The 18,421-nt window shown below is 43.8% G+C and overlaps 1 protein-coding gene across 3 annotated transcripts in view; it reads left to right on the top strand.

Annotated features, from left to right (window-relative positions):
* CARHSP1 (calcium regulated heat stable protein 1) overlaps positions 1-18,421 on the top strand; it is a 34,583-nt gene that overhangs the window by 6,088 nt on the left and 10,074 nt on the right. For all 3 annotated transcript variants that reach the window (XM_029576230.1, XM_029576231.1, XM_029576229.1), the window contains exon 2: positions 15,307-15,520. In XM_029576230.1, the coding sequence (XP_029432090.1) occupies positions 15,307-15,520 (214 nt within the window). The remainder of the gene's footprint in view (positions 1-15,306; positions 15,521-18,421) is intronic.

Genomic DNA, 18,421 nt, shown 5'->3' on the forward strand with positions numbered 1-18,421 from the left:
TGCATAGCTAGCCCCTCTTTCCCTTTCATAGGTGCCAGCTCAGTGGATACTTGAATACCCCCGATATTGAGAAGAATTCTTAATTGTTTCCATGGAGGGGCAGGCCCGGCATGACCGGGTGTGCATACCATGCATTTGCACAGAGCGGCACACCCGGGGAGGCAGCGGGCCAGTGGCAGCAGGAGAGGTTATGGGTCACCAGTGGAGCCTAATCAGCCGGTGGCTGAAGAAAGAGAGAGCGCTGGAAGGAGAGGCGCATGGGTGTGCGCCCGCGCACAGCTTTCGCTCCCCCTCCCCAAGCAGGAAGATTGGTGGGCCACAGTGGTGTACTGGGGGGGCGCGGTCCGTCCCAGGTGATGGGTGCCATTGCCGCGGTCCCGCAATGGCACAAAATAACCTGCTGGCAAGGTTCTTACTCCCTGCCAGCAAAACAGAGGCCCTGCCATGCTGCTGACCTTTTCCCGGAGCTGGCGGCAGAAGAAGAGGTCCAAAAATGTGAGAGAGAGTGAGAGACTGGCCCTGTGAGAGTGAGTGCCTGAGTATGAGAGGGTGTGTAAGGGTGTATGTGTCATATATAAGCTCTCAGAGGTGCACACACACACACACACACATAATGTATCTATGAAGGTGAGAGAGAAGCAGCCTGTGTATGTTAGAAAGAGGAAGTGTGTGAGAGAATGAATGTGTTATTGTGCATAATGGTGCAGAGTCATGTATCTGAGGCGTGATAGTCCAAAAGAGCTGTATATGACGGAGGGTGAAACACTGATGTGCATGGACCAAGAGAGAGACGGTAAAGTGTTATGGTTATGAGGTGTTGGAGTGGATTCTTGGGTACTGCAGTGATGGCCACTCCCACGGGGAGGAGCCCCGCGAGGAACTGCAGCACCAGGCTACACTCTTACATGCAAACACAGAGATGTTGTATTTTATTGTACAGCACGGTGGCACTGCCCGGGAAGAGGACAGTAGTGGAAGGTAGCTCCAGCAGTAATAGTCCAGGGATCCTCAGCAGAGAGGACCCATCTCACTCTTGAGTTGGTGAAGACAGCGCGATTAACAGGAACAAGTCCCGGATGTAGAGCGCTGAAGCTGTAGGTGAGAGAAGTTAGTACTCACTGAAGCAGATGCTGTATCTTTGGAGTTCCTGGCAGGCAGAAGTTGCAGAGTGGCAGGCACCAGATTAGGGAGAGCAGGCCCTCGAGGAGCGAGTACCCGGTATCCCAGGATAGGCACCTGAAAGAAAGCAAAGTGCCCCTGAGGAGTGGGTACCCAAGTTAAGGTAGAATTACCCCGAAGGGTGGAGAGAGCTTCCTGCGGCAGCTAGGAAGCGGCAGAGCAGCTTAGACCGGAGCGATTCCAATCCGAGTCCTTGCTAACTTGATTTGTTAGCAAACGAAGGGTAGGCTAAATACCACGATGTGCTGATGTCATTCGGAGGGGACGCCCCCGAGGTTCCCGCCATGACATGGATAAAGATGTGGGTGACGTGCGCACGCACACCCTCGGAGGCCCTCAGAAAAAACATGGCGAACGCCGTCGCCGATCTGGGGACGCCGGGGAGAGCGGCATGAAGACGCGGTGGCAGCCAACTTCCCAAGGCTTGTGGAGAGAGAAGGAAGAAAGGTGAGGCACAAAGGTCGAAGCCGTCTGAGACCAGATGCACATAAAGCCATGTGACAAGGTGATAGCTAAAGCCAGAAGAAAGCTGTGCTGCATAGAGAGAGGAATAACCAGCAGGAAAAAGGTATAGAAGTCCTTGGTGAGTTTGCACCTGGAGTACCATGTTCAGTTCTAGAGACCATATCTCCAGAGTCAGGATGGAGGTGGTCCAGAGAAGGGTGACCAAAATGGTGTGGGGTCTGTATCAGAAGACTTATGAGGAGAGGCTGAAGGATCTAAATAAGTATATCGTGGAAGAGGAGATGCAGATGAGTTACGATAAGTACCTGAGAGGCTACAATGATGCACAAACTTCAAACCTTTTTGCATCGGAAAGGAAGCACGAAATGAAACTCCAGGGGGGGATGACTTAGAACCAGAGTCAGGAAATACTTCTTCACGGAGATGGTGGTGGATGCTTAGAATGCCCTTCTGGAGGAAGTGGCGAAGAAGAAAAAAAATCAATGAATTCAGAAAGGCATGGGATAAACATTGTAGATCTCTAAAGGCCAGAGGACAGAAATGAAGAAAAGGTTACATGTGGGTAACCTGTGCGAAGCGACAGTTACTACCCTCACAGAAGGCATGGGGATTACTATCCTCAATAGCTTTGATGCTTTTGATGCAACTGCAACATCGCTCCCTGCTTTGGAGGGGGGGGGAGGGGGGGAAGAGGAACTGGATATGGACCCTGAACTTTACAGTATGTGGTACTGACAAACATACATAAGGGAAAAAGCATAGGACTGCTTTTGTGGCCAAGTTCCAGAGTAAAGAACATCAAGCAGCATTGTCTGAAGCATCAAGAGGATTCCTCATCCTGTTGTATTAGTGTGTATAATTGTCTTTTTATGAGAGAAAAATACTATCATATAGTTATGGGGATTTCATATGGTTTTACAGTTTTGCTTCATGCTTTACAGCTTCCTTTGTATTCCCCTTAGTATTACAGAAAGTACAATTTAGATCATGTACAAGGGTCAGTCTGCATATTTTCTTTGCTAAGATATCATGGGATGTTAGGTAGAAGCAGCCCTGTACATCTTACACGGTTTCCCCCTAGTTCTCCTTTCTTCTAACAAAGTTTGCAAAGCTTCAAGGTCACTAAGCACAAAATCGAAGCACAACTTAATAAAAAGCATAAGATTGCTACTTATTTAAACCCAGCTAGTATACAAATAGTTAAACTTTGACTGGCTGCATTGGTAAGCATAGCAAGGGCTTCGCAGAAAGCTGAGGCTGAAAGCACCTGGCATAGACCCAGATTAGTTCAGTAAAATATTAAGTATATTATAGGTAATATACTTTATTCAGAGGCACTTTTATAGTGTTTTAATAGTAGTGTTTCTACCTGAATTATGATTGCTTCATTTATGCCAATGCATATTTTATTCTAGATATTATGATGTTATAGATTAAGTTTAAAGAATATTCTAGGTAGTAGTCACATAGTAACACATATGAGAAAAACATAAGGATTTTACCATTTATGAATGGTCCTGAAACATGCACAGTAGTTTTTTCTTATCAGTGGCTTGGCAAAACTTCAGGAGTTATAAACAGAGAATTCTTTTGAGCTTGCGCAAGCCAAGGATACAACATACACATGCAAGGTGGGATGGGTAGGACTGCTACTGGCCAGAGCTGAACAGAGACAGAGAGAACAGATTCGGCATCTCCAGTATTGTATATCTCTTTATTTTGTTATTTGTCTCAGGTGTTCTCCTGTGTTGTATACAGAAAATATAGCTTGTCATTGTTTCACAAAAAGACACAGTTATTATTTTCCTAGTTTGTTTGTGTAACACAGACTTCAAGGCAAATAAAATACCACATATCGTAGCAAAATCCACTACAGCAGTAAAAATGTTGCTAGCAGTAATTTGTTAGGGGTTTTGATTGTAAATATTACTACCTTTATCATAAGGCTTGGGGGTAATTGCACAGAGTGGCAGTTACTACCCTTGAGAGAAACATGGGGGTATCCTGCACGAAGTAGCAGATACTACCATAAGAAACTTGCTGGGCAGGCTGGATGGCCCATCTGGTCCTTTACTGCCATCTTTACTATCTGGCCGATACAGTACAGTGCGCGCCGATGGAGCGCACTGTTAACCCTCGATTGGATGTGCGTTTTCGATGTGCTAGCGTTACCCCTTATTCAGTAAGGGGCCGAAAACACACGTCCAACCCCCCCCCCCGAACCTAATAGCGCCCGCAACATGCAAATGCATGTTGCGGGCGCTATTAGGTATTCCTGCGCGATTCAGAAAGGAAAATGTGCAGCCAAGCCGCACATTTTACTTTCAGAAATTAGCGCACCGGGAAAGTGCACAGAAAAGCAGTAAAAACTGCTTTTCTGTGCACCCTCCGACTTAATATAATGGAGATATTAAGTCGGAGGTCCCAAAAGTTACCAAAAGTAAAAAAAAAATATTAATAATAATTTGAAGTTGGCCCGCGGCTCGCAAACCGGACACTCAATTTTGCCGGTGTCCGGTTTCCGAACCAGTGGCTGTCAGCGGGCTCGAGAACCGACGCCGGCAAAATTGAGCGTCGGCTGTCAAACCCGCTGACAGCCGCCGCTTGGGTCCAAAAGGAGGCGCTAGGGACGCGCCTCCTTTTACCTGTTTTTACCGCTGGGCCTAATTTGCATACTGAATCGTGCGCACAGGAGAGCGGGCGCGGACTTTACTGTATCGGCCCCTACTGTTCTTAAAAAAGCAAAAGTAACCAGCAACATAGCTTACTTCCTGTGAACAAAACAAAAGAAAAAACGACTATACACACGACAGCACATTGAAACATAATTACAGACGCTACATTTTTAGTAAGCAGTTTAAAGTTGCCACTGGTTATCAGGAGCCTGCAATACTTTCACAGCTAACGGGTATACCTTTAGCAAGAGATTTCTACCATTAATCCCCATGACTATTAATAGAAACTGACAAAGGAAAAAAAATTGTTTATTTGGGCTCAAATGGCTAGGGCTAAAATGTGATAATTAACATAACTCAAGCTAGAACATAAAGGTACAGTTTAATACCAAGGGTTAACTGGTGGAAGCAGGAAATCTGTTTTATACCTAGTATCCTTTTTAAAATTATAAGCAAGTCTCTGTAGCTATACCCTCTTTCAACAAAAACGCAAATGAATACTATGGCAGGGGTGGAAACATATTGAGAAAACTTAGATGCCGTCAACTGTTTAGGAAGCAGGAAAAATCTTTTTCCTTATTTTTTTTTGTGCTATTGATTGCAGTCAAGTAGAGTACATTGTACAAATCAACTTCTCTTTTACGTTTCATCATTCCGAATGACAGAAAATCTTCACTGATGTCAACTTTGCTGTTCGTACTGCTGACTGTGTCTGTAAAACTGTCCCCCAAAACCTCACCCTGAGTTAATAGTGCCCCCTCTTACAGAGGTATAAATAGTAAACTTAAATATTGGCCTCTCCTTCTCTCCCTGCCAGTTGCGATTAAAACGTTTTTGGTTGGTAACGCAGGCAGAACGCACAGAAAAAAAGAACAAATGTAACATTTTGCATACCAATGCGTGTTACAGCGTTATTGTGTGTGTGTTAGGGCCCTTAATGCTAGTGTTAAGGCCTTAACGCAAAATGATAAATGACCCTCTTTGATTGTAAACCCTCTGGGGCAGGGAAATACCTTCTTTATCTTGTTGCTCAGATTGGAAAGGCAAATAATTAAATCCAATACCACCCACTCCACCCAGGGATTTTTCCAGCTTTTTTTGCTCTGGTTCAGTTGAATATACTTGAAGTTATAGCAACATGTACTATAGTCTAATAATTACTTCAAATCCCCACTATAAGTCTAGAGTTCATTCTATCAAAATTTTGTAAATGCCTCTTTTTGAGGGGAGGAGGAGAATGAAAAAGTGATGCCTTAGCAGCGGATGACATTATCTTCCTTTTCAATGCATCCTGTGGCATTGAATCTTCAACCTATTGTGCAAAGCATGATTCATCCTCCAGGTCAGTTTGCTCTTCTTTACTAGAATATCTTAGCACACCACATTAGATGCTTCAAAAATTTTTCTATTAAAGCTTAACCCGAAAAGGTCTACATTAGCATAATTTTCCCTTTGATAGCATCAAAGCAAATCTTTCTGTTCTAGACTTTGTTGAAAAGGGAGAAAAGCAGAGCTGTTTATCCCCCAAGGAGTAAGATGACCTCCATTATTCTTTCAAACCTAGTCAATGTTACGTTTCTAAAGAAAAGCAATAAGTTGAAACACCAAGATTTGTAAACTATTTGCCACAAAAACTAATTTATTCAAAGGTTCCATACAAACATCTCTCCTAATGCTAAACCTGAATAACAAAGTATAGTTTGTAGGATAGACCTTGCTTCTCAAATGGTCTACTCTTTTTTTTTTTTTTTTTTAACATTCACAAATATTATTCACCATGTTCAAAAATGTAATAACCTATAAACTGATGGTTCCAATTTACTAACTTCAAAATACTAGATTCTAACCTTCCATAAAGCAAAGAGAAACACAAACATGGCTTTTTATCTGACTCTACCCTGCTTTTACACTTAAACAAACAAACAAACAAAAAAACCAACAACAAACCCCCCCCCCCCCCCCAAACCTCTTATTTATAAAGGAGGAAGCAAGACATTGTGGTTCCTTGTGGGGGATGAAAAAGTTTTATCAGAGTACTCAAAGAAACCAAAGTTGCTTACCTGTAATCCACCATAACCACTGGATATGTCATCTAACAGCTCTCGCTCAGAAGTTTGAGCATTCAAGGGAGTTCCCATATATGGCTATTGCCTCAGGAGCCTCTCTTCTAGAGCTTTAAGCAGAATAGTAGACTCTCCAGGGAAGTGCTGAGGCCTGATGAGAGGAAGAACAGATATTTAAGAAGGTATCTCAAACTAGAAATTGATGGGGTAAAACAGGTCTCATGCCATACAGAGTGTGTGTGTGTATACATAATGAATCATTGTAGGTTGTGGTGCCTTCTTATTAGTTCAACAACGATGTATCGGAGCTTACCAGGCCACACAAGCTGGCCCCTCTTTACTTTTGTGTCTCTTATTTAGGAAATGGGAGAGTACTGCTAATTTAAGACAATATCAGTTGATTTACTATTATTCATTTTATATTTTGAGTTGATTTTGTCTTGGACATTAGCTGAGAAAAGGGACTGTAGAAAGCTGTCGGTGTTTGGCTGCAAAAAAAAAAAAAAGTTTATTTTACACACTTTTTGGCTAGTAGGTAATGTTGATGAAGCATAGTTTTCTCATCCTTAGCAACAACTCTTCTCCTTCTTTTCCTCCTCTTACCTATTGACTCCTCTCACCCCATTTTTATATGAAAAAATTGTTTCAGCAATGTACTGTGGGGGGCTGTTGATTCTTACTCAGTAAAAGACGGTGAGCTGTTGGACTGTTCCTTTTCAAAAGCCCTTTTGGGTATTTAATTTGTGAGGGTTTGATGAGATTGGATAGTAGTTGTATTTGATCATCCAGGCAACCTGTTTTTTTTCTGTAGCTCGAACAAAGATAAAACAGTGCAGCGTGTAGTGGGTGAAAAGTAAAGCTGTTTAGTTGTGTTAGTAGGAAGAAGGTACCACTTGTTACAGTGTGAATTTGGCAGGAAATCTCAGCCGTTGAGGGTGACCGATGACATTTTCATGCTTTCTAACTGGTCTGAGAGCTTTCATCCAATCTTTAGCACAGTTTTAGCAAAGGGAAGTTAGGCCTTTTGGTATGGATAAGGGCAAGCCAGTCAATATACTCTCTGGATTTTAAGAAGGCATTTGATAGTCTCTCATGAGAGAGTCTGAATTTTAAAAGCCGGGATAGGCAGGCAGTGTTTGTGTGTGTATAGGTTACTGGTTAAAGGACAGGAAACAGCTTTTTCCAGTGGAGAGACGTGAACAGTGAGTGCCCCAGGGATCTGTTCTGGGACCAGGGTTTAATTTTATTCAATAATGATCGGGTAAAGGGAGCATTGAGTTAGGTGATGAAATTTTGCAAATGACACAAAAGTAATTTAAAATACAGGCGGACTGCGAGGAATTGTAGGAGGGCCTTATGGGACTGAGCAAGTAGGCACCTAAATGGCAGACAAAATTCAGTGTGGACAAATGCAGTGTGATGTATACTATGTACCGCAGTGCTGGGCTCCATGATAGGCATTGCCACTCGAGAAAGGGACCTTGACATAATTATGGACATTGCATTGAAATCCTCAGCTTAGTGTGTGCAGTGGTGGTCAAAAAAGCCAATAGAATGTTGAGAAATATTTGGAAAGGAATAGAGAATAAAACTGAGAATATCATGATGCCCCTATGTAGATCTGTGGTGTGAAAGTAGCGTGAGCACTGTGTGCAGTTCTGGTTGCCCCCATCGCAAAAATAAATCACAGCAGCAGAGCTAGAAGAGGCAGAAAGCAGGGCAACAAAAATGATAAAGGGGATGGAACGGCTCTTGTGAAAGGCTACAAACTGTCCAACTAAAAATGTTACCTGCCGGCCTCTGAACACAACGAAAAGGCCGGGGGGGGGGGGGGGGGTGTGTGGTGACAAAGCAAACAACCAAGAAAAGAGAATAATGAAGTTAAGGGGGAGAGTAGCCCTCCAATTGCACCTCATGGAGCTCTCCTTTCCTTTCCTGCCAATGCATACCTCCCCCCCCAGGGACTCCAGGAAAACCAACTAGCAGGTAAGACCTAACTGAACCTTCCTGATCGTCCTGCCATACCAGTGTCCTTATGGGACGTGCCAAAGCCCTCCTACTTCGGGTGGGAACTACCCAGAGCTGCTTCGAGAACCCCCATTGGTGAAACCCGTCTCCCTCCTTTCCTGGAGATGCAGTCTGTAGTGTTTCATGAATGTATGCAGCGATGTCCAGCTGGATGCCCTACAGGTATCTGTTGATGCTGCTGCGCTATCCTCCGCCCACGATGCGGCCTGCGCTCTGAGCCCTGTCAGTAGGGGGCTTTCCCCTTTATTTATGTAGCTATTGCTTCTTTAATCCATCTGGCAAGGGGGAGCCTTGGTCACCGCCTCACCTATCCTCTGGCCTGAGCCTACTACAAATAGCCTCTGACCTTTTGAACTCATTGGTCACTTCCAGGTACCTTAGCAAGACCATAAACAGTTACTAGGTAGACTCGGGGAAAGCCAGCGCTTATCCCGGGAAGCGATATACAAGAAACGGATGGAACTATTGGGGATCCGCTGGGCACTTGTGACCTGGACTGGCCACTGTCGGAGACAGAACGCTGGGCTCAGTGGGACCTTGGCACTTCTTATGTTCTCGTCCTTTCCCTCAGTTGTGACTGAGAGCTAGCGCCGACAGTAATCCTTGCGCTCGCCTGGAAGCGCGACGTCCCACCTGCACCCAGCTGCAGAAGATGGCCTCGATCGGTTTAAAACTGTGCACTGTGAGCCAGAGTCTTCAGAGACTAGGAAACTGCTCCTCTCACTGTTCATGGCCTTCTGTGGTGCAGCCCTCGAGGCGAACTTTGCCCACGAAAGACAATAGAGTATGAAAAAAAAAAAAGCCGACAGATTGTTTATTTCAAAGCGGCTGCAAGAGCGTGCAGATTTCATTTCCTGCAGGTTTTGTTTTGGTGGCACAAAGCTAGCAATGATCTTTAGGCCCACTGCTATTTTTTGTTTTTGTTTTGTGGAAATATTTTCATATCTTTCTGAGTTGACTAGAGCAACTTCATTTTTTTTTTTTCCATGTGATGACCAGAGGTAGAAAATTGGAAGTAGGACACGCAGTTGCATGAGGCACACCTCCATCAATATAATCTTCTTCGAAATGGGTCTCATTATGGTGGGTCTTTATGTTCTTGTAATAGTTCTTGAGGAAACGAGTTCCACATCGAACAGTTACCTCAGATCTGTAGGCATAATTTAATACCACCTGCTGACGCAATCGTAAAGGCTGGGAAAATGTCTGCATTTATTCTACATTAAAAAAAAATTATTTTAGAGCATTTTTCTTTTCAAATCTTCTTGAGTTTTACACAGTTCTCTAAAGGTTTGGGCTGCCATGCAGGTTTCTCTTCAGTGCAGGTGCAGCTTCTCAAGACCGCTCCTTCTGCTGTTTAATCAGTGGCTTAGAACTGCAGATATTTAAATGCATTGGTGAAAATGTGGGAAAGGGAGTACTGTATTGTCCCTGCCAGAATAAAACTGGTGAAAGGCCCAGTTCTGTGTGGAATAGGTAAACTGTATAACTGCTGTGTTCTCGTGGCGTCTGTGTTTCCATTGTACTTGAGGCAAGTTTTAGAAAATGAAGGTAAAGGTACTAGACTGGTAGCAGTGAAATGGAAATCAACCATGTATTCACTACATTGAAGGCCATGAAAATGCATACTTCCCTATACTGTTGTGTCAGGCAGGTCAGTAAATAAGAAGCAGGTGTAAGGTGAATTGTGTATGCATTCTACCAACTGGGTGAACCAAGCATGAATTTTCTGAATCTAAAGCTCCATATCGCCAATTTTAACCTACTATCTGAAGGTTGGGAGGTTATGTCCACGTGATGGAGTTTGTCTGTCCCTGATTAGGAACTTCCCCATTAAGTGTCCTATAATCCCTAGATTTTTAGGGTATGTCGGGTGGGGACATGAGAATTCTGACAGGTATATATATTTTTTTTTTTTGATCCATTTATTTATACTTGCACAGTTGTCCTCTGTTTTGTGTGTGGGTTGTTTTGTTTTTTTTTTTTTGGCCATCTGATCCACATTGGTATTTCAGGAGGTCCATATTTTTGATTTTGCATTTGATCCACACCAGATTTTCAGGATATGTCAGGGGGCCACGATGAGTTGGACATGAGTATTTATTTCCATGTCACAGAGGCGTATGTATGTGCATTCTAGAAAGCAGGCTTCATTAGCTCTGTGGGGAACTTTTACTTTGAAAATTGGGTGTGAAATAGAAGCTGTTAATGAGAGAGACAATATACAGGTCTTTCCCAATTTGTTCTACATAGCTACACTTCTAAAACTTTTATGTTGGGGAGTTTTTTGCATGAAGAGGTTTCATTTGGTTGGGGGGATTCTGGATATAAATGATTTGTGATTGGTTGCTAATTAAGAATGCTTCTGGAAATTTTATATCTGGGGTTGGATCCTCTCTTAGACATTGGTTGAACATGAGCAAACCACGGAGGTGGTGCATTGAGGCCCAGGGACAGAGAAAAGACCTATCTGCCATCGAGTGTTAAGGATGCGAAATGAATAGGTATTCCCTCCCCTCTGAATAGCCTGGACATTCAATCTAGAGAATGGGGAAATGTGAAACACAGTTGTTGAGATTAAAAAGGAAGAGAAAAATTGAGTATTTCACTTTGTGTCCTTTTGGTTTTCCTGAAAATTTGAAAATCTCATTCCTCTCTTTACATTTTGGCTGTCCTGCTCCGTGCAGGTTACCCCCAAGCCTTATGTTAAGGGCAGCAGTATTAAACTAAGCAACTGACAAACTCATTACAAAATCTTTACAGGGTGAGCAGCCATCATGATCGGCTTGACACTGCAGCTCTTTAGGGGCTGCCAACAGATGACCGCCCCCTGGTGCTATATTTTTGACAACCTCTCGGTGCTGCTTCTCTTTCAGTCTATGGAATAGGGACCCAGCCCAGAACTTTCGTCCTTTTTTTGAGGTGGATTGAGGGCTTGCTTGATCTTTTTTTCATTTTCCCCACATACAGCAGCTTAGTGGCCATCTAAAATGACTTAACACAAGCTAGGAAAACGTGCATTGGCTAACTGGACCAGCTAATACAGGCTCCTGTTCACCTTCAGCACTCCTCTGTGGTTACTATTCAGCATTATAGAAAGCTTCAAGAAGGTCCCCAGTGTGTTCAACCTTATCAGGTTTGCTAACATGTCTATTATTTAAAGGCTAGCTTTGTGTTTGGAAATGGTTTCCACCACCTGTGATCATCAGCAGGTTTTCGTTAAATCTGTTTAATTTCAGTTTTATAAGGAAATTTTATACTCCAGTTTAAAAAAACAAAAATCCATGTAGAACTCTCTGTTGAGCAGTCTTATTTTCCAGCTTAAAATGCTCTCCTGGAGCAAACTGCGTGAGTTACAAATCAGTTCTCTTTATGACCTATGACATCATTTGTCTTAACAAGTGGTGCTGAGAGGCTTCATTTGGATGAATAATTCATCAGCTTTATTTAAAAGAAAACACCATGAGAAGCCTTTTATGTTAATTGTCGACAATTTTAATTATGAATGAGCTCATAGAACTTAATATTTTTCTTTGTGTTGTGTGCTGGGGAGTGACCTTTTGAAAAGGTCAGGTTTTAGGCTCAGTGGTTGCACTTAGACTTTTGTTTGTCTTTGGGGAAAATATTTTCAGATTTTAGCTTGGGTTTGAGGTGGATTGAGGGCATTGATGTCTTCATATAATTCTCATTCTATCAAATGGTGGTTGACTTCATTGGCAGGATGCAGAACCATCATTACTTTGCATAGGGGCACTTGATGAGTAGAAATAGGAAGGGCCTTTGGGTAACGCTCTCGTCAGGCCGGCTTCTACAGGATTTCCAGTTTGCCTCTTGGTTGAGTTGACCAACAAGGATGTCGATCGTGAAGCTAGCAGCTTCCTACCCCCCTATTCTACCTCTCGCTCTTGTAGCTCTGTGGATTGCAGTACTTGCAGTCCTTGGTGAAAATGAGGGGCAAGACTTTTCTAAGTTCGGGCATGTGGCCAGTCTAACTGGGAGAATGGTTTCAGACATTCACTAGCAGCGCTGAAAGAATCCCAGATGCCAAGTTGCTTGGGTGCCTAAAATGTGGGATCTAGTATCAAATTGCCTCACTGTCGCACCTGACCCCAGGCCCAGCAAAATTTGCTTCCACCAGCCCTGTGGAATCTGGGGAGAGGTAGGGAAGAATAGGCAGAGGGGCTGGAAGAAAAAAAGAAAGTAAGCAGAGCCAAAAAAAAAGCACTTTTTTTTTTTTTTTAAATCTCTGGTTATCAGGAGAAAAAAAATTGTTCCCTGGCTCCTAAAATATTTTGCCTGGGACCTGAGTTTTCAGAAAAGCTTTCCACCCCTGCTTACTGATAGCTGCCAAAAAAACGATCTTGAGGAGTCCCAGAAAACAGAATCTGAGTTACATTAGCTGTTGTGGGGACTGATAAATGTATGTTGAACAGGTTAATATAGATCGCTGACCAGTTTCACATCTTAATGGTCAGCATCCTTCAGATTTTTGCTGGAGAAGGTGCCTGCATATTACTAGAAAAACTTCCTTTTGAGTTTTCCTAACCCCGATGACCTTGTGTTTTCTGTTCATAAAAGTAGTCTGCCTTCTCATATGCTTTTTCTTCTTGTTAAATTTATATATCCTTAGGATTACCCCCAGCTGCCCTTACCCTCCACAAAAACTGCTTCCTTCTTTTCTTTGTATTGGCTGTGGATGTTTTGTAGACATCTATTGGGTTGTTTTTTTTTTTTTTGGGTTCAGTAGTTCTCCATTGACAAGCAGGCATGAATTAGCCATAATGTGTTGGCGACATCATCCGATGATGCTGACACGGACCCAGCTGTCAGAGCTCAATAGAGACTTTACTGAACATGCATGGACGTTCCCATGACTGCACACTGTCATCCGAGCCTCTCATAAAATATTTTGATTTTTTGGCCTTAGTCCCCCTTCTGTGCCTCATTGCTACTTCTGTTTTTTGTTTTCTTTTTTTGCCACTGCCTTGGCAGCCCCTCATACAGAACTTTTAAGTTCTACAAAATCAAAGAGAGAGAGAGTATGGAGAAGGTCAAGAAGCTTCAAGGCCCGCATCTGGGGGTGCTGGATGACCATCATGGGTAGGCACTCTGCTTGCTATCACCGTCTGGGCCCTCATCCTGACTTCTCCAACTGTTACAGCTGTGGTTAGATGCCCCCAAGGGTGCAATAGTACAGTGGCTAGAAGATGGAGGCATGTGAGAATCAAGGTGGGAATCTCCCCCCCCCCCCTCCTCATTCTTGCAAGTATGGAAAGGCTAGCCCCCTCCACCTCTTTGGCGCCAGTTCCTGGATCCATCCTGCATCAGTGGGTTGAACATGGTGCTGTTGGAGACACTGAAAAGAGCATCTAATTGACCTGAGGAGTCTGCATAGGGGCCACCCCCCTTGAAACTGTAGAAAAGATCAGCACAGGGCTTTGCCCATGCGGGAGAGAGCCTCACTGGCATTGGTCTCATCACCCTTCATGGCGCAGAAGATCCGTGTGGTGCCGAGCAATTTGTTTTACCCGGACCTGACGCCGACCGACGTGCACTGTCTGTATTGGCGAACTGCTTGCATTCTAGGGTGCAATCGGCACGTTCAGCTTTAAACCAAGGCGCCGTCAATTTTGTTTCAGAGCAGTGTGCTTCGTTGCATAAGCCCAAGAGTCCTGCTGCTGAATCCATGGTATGGAAGGAGGTGCTGCTGGCACCATCCATGGAAGTCCAAGTTCAGTCTGAAAATGTGTTCCACTGTCAGCTTGGGACTCCCCACGCGTTATGATTAATTCCTGCCTGATGGAGAAAGCGAGTTTGCTCACCTGGAGACAGCAGGATGAATTAGCTATAATTATTACTCACCCTCCTCCCTGAAGTATCAACTACCTTGCTAAAACTTAATCCCTGGAAGAGCCTGTGGAGGTCATGAGGCAGTGTGCTTTTTACTGAGCTCCAAGAGCTAGGTCCATGTCGGTGCTGTCGGCGAATTCATCCTGTGGTCTATGGAGCTCAGTGGGAACCAGTGCTGCTATGGACCTTCAGCCCCCCAACTACTTGGGGATTTTTTTTTTTTTGCTCCACTTTAAAACTCCTCCCCCTCCCCCCCATTCTTTGTTCATTGCACGATCCTGAGGCTGGGAGCTCCTTTCAGAAACTTGCATCATGGGCACTAACAGGTATCATGGCGTCCCCAGCTGAATGAGGGAGCGAGCGGAAGACCCAACTATGGGACTGAACCAGGGACTTTCTGTATGGTAGTGTGCAACTAGCCAGATAGCGCTTAATTTTAATACTGATGCTGCAGGGGTTGCTTTCCATTTCTAGAGCAGAGCTCTTACGAAGTGTTGGGAAAAATAATAATCGGAGTAACTTGATGTCACAGATATTGCAAGGACAATATTTCCTGAATGGGAGAAGGACTTGGGGTAAGAACAGAAAATTAGAATTTTAAAGTGAAAACTTAAGTGAACAAGAAGCTGTCCTGAAATATTTAAAATATTGGATTAAAAAATGTGTTCTTCAGTAAATTTGGTGTCTAATTGGAACAAAATGTTGCATGCATAATTAGCCCCTCCCCCTTGGTATTGATGTATTTAGTACTTAAAAATAGGATGTTTATAATCAAGAGCTTTGAGGGGAAAGCTTATGTTTTCTGTACAAATGTATGATGCATATCACCATTCATGTTGCACTTTTATCACAACTTCAAAACAGAATGCGAGCTGAATTGCTGAAATGGGCGTTGGCTTGCAGATGAGGGCTTGAAAAGGCTCATTGGTTTTCTGTATTTAAATGTGCAATCGACTTTTTAAAATATTGGAATGTTTTGGAAAACTTTTAAAATTATACAATGGTCATTTTTTTTGCAATTTTAATTTTTTGTACATTCGTCCTAGGCAAAAGATCAGCAATGTCATCTGCGTCCACATCTCCGGTTCCTGGGGAGTCCCCTTCATCCCCAGCATTGCCTTCGTCGCCTCAGGTGCCTGTATCACCGGGGGCCCTCCATCTGCCAGCCGGCCGCAGGCCTAGGGAGCGATCACCATCGCCCATGAGAGGACACCTGATTCCAAGTCCCCTTCCAACCAGGCGCACCAGGACATTTTCTGCGTGAGTGTGATAGACGGGTTGTACGTAGATATTGTAGCTCGTCAAGATTATCCGTTTCCGTTCTCCTTCCTCCAAATAAGCCCTTGAAATCTTCATTAAAAAGGTTGTGGGGGTTTTTTTGTTTTTGTTTTTTTTAATTAACTAGAGGTAATTTAAAGGTTGGTTTTTGTGCTTTTGTTCCATACTTGGAGGGGGTGTAAAAAGTGCACATTGGACGTCTTCTTTTTAAAGCTCATTGTTAAAACTGAGGTGGCAGAATGCTAACAAATGACACCAACTTGAAAGTGTTAAATCCCAGACAATGGAATATTGTCTGGATCCTGTTGGAAACCACATTCATCTGGCATTAGCTGACAGCAAGTCCGCTGAATCTTGCTGCTGATGCAGCAGTGTAAAAACAGTTTGTACGAGTTTTTATTTTGCCATCCCTTTTAGTCTTTGCTATATAGTTCCTTGCTGTACTACGAGGTATCCTCGCCTTTGGGTCTGCTAACTGCAGGGACATTTCTCTTCTGATCATGCCTTGCTGTTTTCTGCAATTGTTAATTATATCTGGAGTTTCTGGTTGTCAGGGTTTTATAAACATTTAAATTTAGGGGTGTACTTTTCAGCTAATTGGGAGTTGAGGAGGCTGAAATTTGGTGTTTTTCAGTGCATTTACGTTGCAGGAACTCCCCTTGAGTATATGTTTGTGGTTAATTCACGCCTGAGTCCGGGCTGCTGCTGATAGAACTATTAGAACTGCTAACGTGGCTGCCAAGAAGCACGTGGGGGCAATATAAAGACAGGAGGAACCAACCGGTGGTACTATATTTATTGTAACCTGCCAGAAAGCCAGTTCTTTCTACACCTAGATACCAGATAAAACAGGATGTCTCTCTTGCCTAAATCGGCTGGTTCCCCACTTTGGCCAGAAGCAGAGGGAACAGAGATGCCATTGTCAGGTCAGTAGTTTGTAGTGGCTGCTGCTGCAGTACTCTGTTGCTTTTCTTCACACGTCGTTTCCAGTTAGTAGTAGATCTATCACTTCGCTGAGCTGATGCAGAAGCTGGCTGTCTCTGCATGCATATGGGAGAGAACAGTCTCTTGCTTGAACAATACGCTGACCTTGAGTTGGCAGTGTAGCTTGTTAGCGCGCTTGGGGTTAGAGGTGGATGGGGTATCTCTATATTTATTTTGCAGGAGGTTGTTAGATCTCCATGTTCCATGCCAAAAGGTTCTTGCCGTTTAACAACTTGCTGGTTGGCATCATTTTTTTCTTCTGCTGTGGGAAGGCAGCTGTCTGTCCAATTTCATCCAAAAGTGTGTCTGCATGCTGGCAGAAAGCAGGGGAAGAGGCTGAGAATCCTTAACCTGACTAGGCCTCACCAGTAATGCCCATCCCAGTGCTATTACTGATCTTAACAGTTCTAAACCTACACCTCAGAACCGTGCTTATTGGGTAAAAGAGTTGAGCCCAGTTTCCTGGCAGGGCCTGGGGCCAAATGATTACCTAGCTTTACAGAGATGTATAAGTCCTTTCAGCAAGTCATTGTGTGTAAGGTTCCTAACCCCTGCCAGAAAGAGCTTCATGGTGGCGGTAAGAAGAAGTGCGGGCAGGGTCCCCAAACCCCACCTGTAAAAATGCCCTGTGAGTGAGGGGGAGAAGTGCAAAGGAGAGGGAAGGATAGACGAGAAGGGGTAGGAGGTGGGAAAAGGCATGAAGATTGGCGAGAGGAGGAAGTGGAATGTGAGTGAAAGGGGGAGAAGGAAGTAAGGAGGAGTAGAGGAGGAAAAGATGGAAGAAGAAAGCAAGTGTATTTGGGGGGGGATGGTGAAGTGAGTGTGCCACAAACTCATTTCCCTACTATTCACCTCCTAGGGGACACGTGCAGGTGGTGATGAAGTGGTAGGGTTTCCAGGTTTGCCAACTTCTTAAGAATATTTTTACCAAAACACTTTTCTGCCATACCTTTGCACAAACCCTGCCTGCCTGCAACATTTCAGATCACTGAAAGAGCCAGACACCAAGGGAAAGCTCTCTACCCCGGCCCTCTTGGTGATTTGAAATTTGGCATGCAACCCTTCCTTTAAAATCCAAGTAAATCAAATTGAGTGCTCTTCCTTGATCCAATTCTCTAGTTACCCAATCAAAGAAAATTAGATTTGTCTTCAGGACTTTCCCCGCATGAATCCATGCTGCCTTGTATCCAGCAACTTACTGGATTGTAGATAGATCACTATTCTTTCTTTCAGCAGAGTCTCCATTAATTTTCCCACCACAGAGATAAGGCTAACCAGCCGGTAGTTTCCAGCCTCCTCTCTGTTGGCCATGTGAAGCAGGACCACCACCACTGTTCTCCAGTTTCGTGGCACTACTCCTGTTTCCAGGAGACTATTGAACAGGTCTTTCAGCAGACCCGCCAGGACATCTCTGAGCGCCTGTAGTATTCTGGGTTGTACCTCATCCAGACCCTTGGTGGTGTCCATTTTCAGTTTTCCTAGGTCTTCCTATACATTCTCTTCTGTAAAAGTTGTCTACCCCATTCCTATCTATGGTCTTTCAACCAGCAACAGTGCTTCCTCAGGGTCTTCTTTAGTGAACTCCAAACTGAAGTATTTAATATTTCTGTCATTTCTTCATCTGCGTCTCTTTGTCTCCTTTCAGTTTCACTATGGGCCTTCCTTCTTTATCTGGAAAATGTTGCCACCTCTCTTTACCTCTTGGCAATCCTTCCTTCCGCTTGGCTTTTGCTTGCCTGATTTTTCTTTGTCTCTCTCAGTATCACCAGATATTCTTCCCTGCGTTCCTCTTTTTAGGATCCTTTATCCTTCCTGAACGTTGTTCTTTTTGCCTTTTATTTTTTCCACCATCTCCTTTGAGAACCAAATCTGGTTGTTTTTTTTTTTCCCCCCTTGTAC

This window comes from Rhinatrema bivittatum, chromosome 14 (genome assembly GCF_901001135.1).
Source record: "Rhinatrema bivittatum chromosome 14, aRhiBiv1.1, whole genome shotgun sequence".
NCBI lineage: Eukaryota > Metazoa > Chordata > Amphibia > Gymnophiona > Rhinatrematidae > Rhinatrema > Rhinatrema bivittatum.